This window comes from Chelmon rostratus, chromosome 17 (genome assembly GCF_017976325.1).
Source record: "Chelmon rostratus isolate fCheRos1 chromosome 17, fCheRos1.pri, whole genome shotgun sequence".
NCBI lineage: Eukaryota > Metazoa > Chordata > Actinopteri > Chaetodontiformes > Chaetodontidae > Chelmon > Chelmon rostratus.
In genome coordinates, this window is record NC_055674.1 from 7,113,968 (window position 1) to 7,122,243 (window position 8,276).

Here is an 8,276-nt window from a genome sequence, read left to right on the forward strand (position 1 = left end):
AATTGTGTGAGTAGTGTCTCCTGATAATGAATATAAGGCTCTCGAGTGAGTTTAAAAGATAGATGTTTGCCCTTTTGCAAACATTTACATTTATAACTTCACAGAATCTAGTCACCGAATGTGTTCTCCACTTGCTTCATCATACTATTGTATTTTTTCTTTTCTCTTTTAGGTCATGTTTCTCATACTGCAAGTGTGAATGCAATGTCCTGAATGGTCAAACGTTTCGGTTTGTGTATGTGAAATTCACGTCTTTGCTATATGCAAAGTGGTCTTTGGTTAATACCTAATTTGGAATACATCATTCATCAGAAAACTGACATTTATATTGTTATGACAGTTGGCATATCATGTCACTATAACACTAACTCTGATGCAAAGAATAAAGAAACTCCTTACTCATAGCTCAGTGCACATCACCATTGCATAATAAAAGAGCGAGCTTTGTCTTTTTTTTTATCTTCATTATATTCCATGTGTTTTTCACTATTTGTGCTCAGAATTGGTTTCCCAAGTCTCTCAGCCCACAAAGATCATGGAAACCACCACTTAAAGACACTGAAAACATCTCAGAAGTTGTGTTTCACCTTGACAGCAGTGTTTTACCACAACATAAAGTTGTGACATTCTGTTCATGTTTTTATCCACATTTTTAAGCCAGTTGTCCAGAGTGGATGAGAACTTTGAGTAAGATTAGTAAAATATATCTTTAATACTTTGTGAGTTTGGCTGTAGTGTGAAAATCATGAACTAAAAAGGAAATTTAAAAAATCAGACAAACTAAACATGGTTAAATTGCTCAAAGAGTGGATTAATCTTATTTAGCAAAGACTATATACAATGTTAACGGATGTTTAAATTCTCCTAAATTTGGGTTGTGTGTTTTTTTTCGCGTCAACAGCAGACATATACGTGAGCTGCTAATGTTCAAGTGCTATTAAGAAAATTTTGATTAGAGGGATTTTTCGCGAAATACTGCGAGATAATTAAAATTATTTTAAGGATCGTCCAGAAATCAATGCAGATGGTAATTTCAGGCTTATCCCAGGTATGCACAGGAAAGATAAGAATGATTAAATCCACCGGCGCATTAATGAATATGTAGATGTAAAATAATCCTAAAAGGCATGGCAGAGTTGCTGCAGGAGAAGCCAAATGTCAAGTGCCATTTTATTTTATGGAGGATCCTTTTAAAAGTGACACGGTTCTTTCTTATCCAAGCCTCTAAGATCTCACACAGCGACACAAAGCACACAAGAGTAGCCTGTGCAGACAGACGGATTTGTGGCGAGAACACAGGTTGTCCATTTCAGTTGGTTTGAGCACGAAACTTGCAAAATCCTGTCCTGTCACAGTTATTTGAAAATTCATTCATTTAGGGCGAATGAGTTGTGTGGGTATGGAGCAATAAGGCAACAGCTCCAACTAACACTCCACGTGATAATCAAAGAGGAAACATTACTGTTATGAAGTCGGGGTTATGCAAATGTTTTGAAAAATCTAAAAATCCATAAGCAAAATAACGCAATAAATATAGATAAATATCACTTATTTACATTTATTCCAGTAATCCTGCGCAGTGAAGGAGATCAATTTATGTCCAATCTGACTTGGTTTACTTGGATATAATACGCGAAATAAACCGATATGCTGTCTGTGATGGAAGCTGGAATAAAAACATTTGGTTAGTCATTTGGCTTGGAAATGAGAGGCTTATTTCTGAAGACGCTGATTTCGGCTGCAGCTCGAATGCTGCAAATGAGACCCTTAATATCATGGCCATAATTAATTGTGCAAATTTGTTTCCATTAAATAAAACTAACACATACTGAGAAAACTCTATTAGCCTTAATTAAGCTTGATATCCTAATTTAGGAAATGTGTGGCTGAAAACAAGCCGTTTTGGTAGATTTTTTTCTCTGTCTTTCTCCGATAGTGCAAAGCCTACCAGCTTTCTGCCTTTGGGCTGCTTTTCCTCCTTTGAGAGTTGGAAATGAGAAATGGAAATGGAAATACCAGGAGGTGCTAAATTAGCTGCCTGATCTGCACTTATTGCCGCATACAGGCCCCTATTACTTTGCCAATCTGTGCCTCTCTTTTAGCATTCCGGGCATGGAGAAGCTTCGAGATAGCAGATTTATCAAATGGGAAAATGAATGCATGATGATCAGTTAAATTGAAAATCAGCGTCTGCATGACAGCCCGACCTGACACCTCCGTAATTAGAAAGAAAAATGATGGCGTCCGATGCATAATAGAGCAAAAACAATTTACACTCTCCCATAATGATCCGGCGTTCAAATTGAAAATTTCTCCGGGTATAAATTGAATTCATAAAGTATGATTCATGGACGACACATCTCCTGGAGGCTGCCTGGGCATATCGATTGATAGTTTGTCTTGAATCATGCAGCGTGCAGCTCTCAGGCAAGAAAAGCTTAACTACTTAAGCAAATCGCTAATTTCACCTTAAGGCCACCAATGTGCAGCCAGCGATACTCCCATTCAGTGTGCTAATGAATTATGGATGAACTGGGCATACGTCCCAAATAGCCTAAGAGTAGCACGGAAAAATACACAGCGAAGGATCCGAGGTTATTTCAAATTGGCACCGGTTATCCCACAATTTAGGAAATAAACCTTGTATAGAATTGACAACCTATGAATTGATCAATTTGCGCATTGAATTGCTGTGATAATGCAAAGATTTCTGCTGTTGTAACCCTATAAAATAATTCATACACCTCTGCAAGTCCCTTCAAAACTTCAATCCATGAGTTAAAAAGCGCAAGATCCCTGAAAACTCATTGGTGACTCGAATATTATCGAGAAGTTGTATCATGGAAGATCAAAAAATGAATTAGTAAGAATATTAAAAAACCCATAAAGCGCAATAATGTCCCCGTCCCAGCACTATGAGCACGACTGCAGACGCAGAGGTCACACCTCTAAACCACAGCCTCTGCAGGCCTAATCTCCTGCATGTTCACCGCGTGTGCCATGTTGGCTGTGGCCGCCCCTGCCCCCCACCCAACCTAATAAGACATTGCTTCCCAGAGCAAACAGCTGCATGGGTTGAAATTTATGTAAATATTTTGAAAGGGACACTGGCTCAGAAATTCATTTGCGCCGGCTCAGACGTAAAGCTCACCCCTCTGATTATTTTCAATTTATTTGCAAATCAAGACCCAAAGAGAACACTAAAGGGCTTGTGGATTTTAACAAGGGTGTGAGCAGCTATAGCTGGACTGGATGTTGTTTTTGTTTTGCTTTTTTTTTTTTTTTTCCTCCTTAGATTTTTTTTTCATGCTATTACACGCCACACAGCAGCCTCGACATCTCCTCCTTGGGTCGACGTGATATTGTGGTCAACACTGCTAATATTGCAAAAGGGAGCAGATGTCCCAGATCCCGCATGGCTTCCCTGGGGACCACCAACCCTATTAGAACAAATGTGTTCTGCTATTGTAAATAGGCACGTTTGCCTCAGCCCGTCCTATTACAGCCGACGCATGATCAATAGGCTGATAACACAGAAACATCAATGTAAAGCGACAGAACAATGAGGGATATCATCGAACATCTATCTTAATATAGCCCTGCTACAAGGGGCCCTGACAAAGTGGAGAGAGAGGGAGAAGAAGAAGAAGGGGGGAGAGAAAAGGAAAAAAAAAAAAGCTCATGAAAATGCCTCCCCACGAATCCCCATCTCCTATCCAATATGCACAAACACACACACTCCCAGCTGCCGGGGCTATTATTTTCCTATTTCAATTTGACACCCAGGCCTTTTCATGCTAATTCTATTATTCTTGGAAGTTTATGTGATTTCATATCACTAGAAATCGGTAATGTATTATAACCCCCTTTGAGCTAAAATAAACTGAATCCCCCTGCAGTAGCCACCGGGAAAATAATTACTTTCATATCAAAACTCTGCAGGAGTCGAGCGGGTCCTTTTCGCCTCAGGCTCGTAACCTCATTTCAGTGGGGGCTTATAGATGAATAAATTTGTTAAGGCAATATACAAAGTACAACATGAGATTTCTTAAGAAAGCCCTTCCTACTGTACTGTAGCCCTGCACTGTATGTGTGCTGCTATTTAAGGTCTCACACGGTTTGTGGTGCTTGTATACAATAGATTTATTTAAGAAAAAACTTACATATATAAATAGTGTAATACCTTTTTTTTACAGCTCTTGAGGATTTTTGTTGGTCTTGTTGGTGTTTTTCTTTTTTTTTCTTTTTTTTGACAAGTTATCACACATTAAGGGATATCTAGAGACTCCTGACTCACACACACTCACACACACACACACACACACACACACTCGCAGAGAGAGAGAGAGAGAGAGAGAGAGAGAGAGAGAGAGAGGAGAGAGAGAGAGCGCACACCATTGTCCAAACATCAGCTGAGTGGGGAAACCTAGAGATATTAGATGCAAAGATGTAGTTTCTGGTTAAGCTTTGGCCTAATGAAAGGTGTCGTTTAGAGGCTATATCAGCATGTTTCTGCTCTTCATTTTTACCCCCAGTGATTTATTCCAAGTCGACATCTTCTTTACAGTCTGTCTTTGTTTCTGCCGGACAGTCACTGAGGACAGACTCGGGGTGGACAGGGTGGTCCTTGCTCTCTAAATGCTCTTTTCTGTCTGCTTCCACGGGCTTTGTGAGTTGTGGACTGTGTTCGTGGGCGAAAGTCGAGTCGCTGCAAATAACAGAGGTGTGAGTACTTTTGCCAGCGGGAAAGGCGGCCCTGGGCGGGCTGGTGTGCGGTGAACGTGTCTTGTCCTCGGATCCCACCTGTCCCGTTTGTGTGTCTGTGTCTGCAGAGTCCGGCGAGCTGCTCCTGAGTCCCGCAGAGCTCGCAGAGACGCTGCAGCGGGCGCCGAGCTGGTTTCTGTCCGCCGGACTGTCGCTGTCAGAGTTCGCTGCTGTCGTTGTCTTCAGGGCAGTTTGGGGGACAATGAATCCAAGCGGCTGCGTGATGGGATAGAGCAGGAAGTGTCCCTTCCCTATCAAAGGCCGTGAGGAGGGTAAGGCCGCGGGGTTGCGTCTCGGTCTGGAGTCCGAGAGGAGGCTTTCGACGCTAAAAGGGTTGAGCTTCTGCACGCCGGAGGCTCTGCTGTTGCTTGAGCACAGGCTTGACCGGTGGCTGGCGTCGGGCGAGTCCAGCTCGGATCCGCCAGCATCCTGGTCCAAGTGTCTTTGGTTCTGGTTTTGGGTCTCGAGAGGTGTTTGGTCGCAGCTCGATTGTGTTTGGTTCCCCCCCACAGAGTCAAAAAGCGAGCCCATGGTGTGGTCGCTGTCGGTCACATGCGACACCCCGCTGTCGCTGTCCGATCCCGGGGTGTGAAATAAATCCCCACCGGACAGCAGCTTGTTCTGGGACTTGAGCAGCCGTCGCTCCTGCTTTCGCTTCTTCTTCTCCAGCCTGTCCAGCTCTCTCCGGGCGATCTCCTCGGGGTCCATGGGTTCCCCGCTGCAGGTGGTGGGGTGGGCGTTGTGAGCAGGTCGACCCGGACCTTTCTTTGTGTTCTCCTTTTTCCTCCATTTGGCTCTGCGGTTTTGAAACCATACCTGCGGAGAAAAACAGTGAAAACATGTGTAATGTGCACTTCTGTCGCTGCGAGGGGGAAATTAATTAGGCCAAAAATGTTTTTAACAATATGATAATTAAACAAATAGTGAGGGTGCATCTTGCTGTTTTCTATGCAGGCCTTTAATTAGGCCTTTGATTAAAAAGCAATCTGTGCACAGACAAGGCAACAAAAAAGTTGAGGTGAAGCCTCACAAAGGAAGCTTTAAATTTACAGCACAGTTAAAGCAGCTGGAGAGGTCCTAATATTTTTTTTGTCCTATGTAAACTCCGCAATTACACTTCAACTTATCTTAAACTCCTTGTTTTCATTTACAAAAATATCCTTAGAATAAAATAAAATGGGTTGACGTATTTGTTCATGCAATTCAGCAAACTGAGATTAGGAACAAGAACACACTGAATATTTTTTGTTTATCCAGGGTTGTCGATATGCTTCACAAATATATCGCCAAGGTTTCTGACAGCATAATTTTCTTAGAAACATAAAAAAGATTAAATATCAGCTTGTATTAAAGGCTCTATTATTTTCTAAAAAATAAAGGTGTAATTAAAATTGATTTATCTGACTTCCAAGAGGCATTAAAGGTCAAACAACACACATCCATGCAGTGGGTTTTGATTATTCCTTAAAATTATTACAATATATTACCATATTATATATTAATTCTGCAATTTTTTTCATCAATTTGGAGCATAAAAATGACACACTGAGCCTGAGTGAATAATAAACAAAGGAATAAAGAGACACACACACACAAGCTTCAAACCACAACAACGAAAACAGAATAAAATAAATATTTACCTGAACCCTTGATTCTATCAAGTCCAGTCGGAGAGCCAGTGCCTCCCTCATGAAAACGTCGGGATAGTGACTCTCATTAAAAGCCTTTTCTAATTCCTCCAGCTGCCAACCAGTGAAATTTGTGCGAGTTCTCCGTCTCTTGCAACCAGGGCTATCTTTGTCTGGGTCCCCCGAGTCTGGCAGCAGAAGGAGAATACATGCAAACAGTTCATACATGTGTATATGTATTATTTTTTTAATTACCACATTTTAACAGACTTCTAACAAGACTGGTTTCGCGCATATGCAAAGAATCGTGCAAACTTTAGAGCTGCAGAGGGCGACTGCATTTGACATTTTGCAGTCCACACACACTCAGCCTGCAGCTTATGGCGAGTCTGTCGCCTTTTCTGTCTCAAGAAGCCTTCGCATGTTAACACAGGCATTTCCTTGTTCTGGTGTTTACTGACTGACAGGAACATTGTTTTTGCTTCGGTGCATCTTCGGCTCACGGTGATGGAAATGAAGCAGGGGGGGCGAGGGAGCCTCCTCTGCCTGTGTGTGAGGTTTGGCTTACCCTTTAAACGCACCACCACGAGGATAACTTGTATCGCAACATCCTGCCTTTGTTTCTGTCTGTTTTTGTCTTTGTGCAAGCAGCCGACTTAGAGGTGAGGTTGTTTTGTAGTGTGCAGTGTGGCTCACCTGTCAGTTTGTACTGCTGATTATCTCCATTCATCCCGCAGCCCGAAGACAAGAGGGGGTTGGAATTACCCACGGAAGCCGTGCAGGAACCATTAAGTAATCCGTCTATTGAGAAAGGAACCGCGGACGCAGATTGAAGTTGATGCCCAGCTAATTCGTAAACGTGATGGTGGCTCAGATGGTACGGGAAGCCCACCATCCCGCCGAGAGAGCCTCCGAACTGGGCGTGAGGTGGATCCAGTATCCTGCTGTCCATCATCCCGCAGGCAAAAGGAAACGACGTCTGGAGGCCGGTGATGGGAATTTAAAAAGCATGCAGTGAGTGTGGCCAACGAGTAGGGGACATGATGTGAAGGGAGGGATGAGCTGTACTTTATCCACATGAACCTCCCAATAATTAGCCCAGGCTCTGGGAATATGAGACCCAATGAGAAGCGGTAATGGACGCTGACGTCAGAGACGCGCTCTGCAAACGCTCCCCGTATCGATTGCTAATTAAAGCTGACATCCACCTCAATAAACAATATCAGAGCTGTCACAACAAGACAGGAGGGCTTTGATAAGAACTACATCGCAACTACACGGGGGACCCACCGGGAGGAAGGGCTCGCTGAATCCCGGGAAGGAAAGGCTACAGGCGGATAGGTTAGGCCAGAGGCTGCCGGAGTTTTTGTTCAGTGGAGGAGCTGCAAATAGATGAATGTTAGACCAGATAAGACAACAAAAGTGATTTTAGTTAAAGCCAGAGCTCTTTATTATTAGCGTATTTGTATCCTTTTTGTGTAGCATTGTTTTATATCCTTATTATGGGCGCACCTCCTGAAATATAAGAAAAATGCGAAAGCTGATCAGAAATAACAATAAAAACTGATAATATATTGTTGAATATCAAATATTCCTTTTTTTTTTTTTTTTTTTTTTTTTTTTTCCAGGGATGCCTACAACCTTCTTTGGACTGTGGGACCCTTTCTCGTCCCCGAGCCCCACTTTGGATCCCTCTGAGTTAGTTATGGATCATCATTTAAACACATTAAAGCTTTACAATCAGGCAGGACGTGAAGCAAACAGGGCGCTGAGACGTTGCTGCAGGCGCGAAGCGAAGTGAAACTATAATATTTTACTGCTACAAGACGAAAGCTTCAGTTACGACCTGAGCTGCGTTATGAACAAAATATATGACCAAATAAA

At 42.5% G+C, this 8,276-nt stretch overlaps 1 protein-coding gene across 1 annotated transcript; it reads right to left on the minus strand.

Moving 5' to 3' along the window:
• Positions 1-4,210: 4,210 nt before the first annotated feature.
• On the minus strand, positions 4,211-7,986 carry uncx (UNC homeobox). The gene is made up of 3 exons (XM_041957219.1): positions 7,089-7,986; positions 6,405-6,580; positions 4,211-5,580 (listed from the first exon to the last, which is right to left on the minus strand). Exons 1-3 carry the CDS (start codon positions 7,345-7,347, stop codon positions 4,540-4,542), a joined length of 1,476 nt encoding a protein of 491 aa, XP_041813153.1. The 5' UTR covers positions 7,348-7,986; the 3' UTR covers positions 4,211-4,539.
• Between the last annotated feature and the right edge of the window lie 290 nt (positions 7,987-8,276).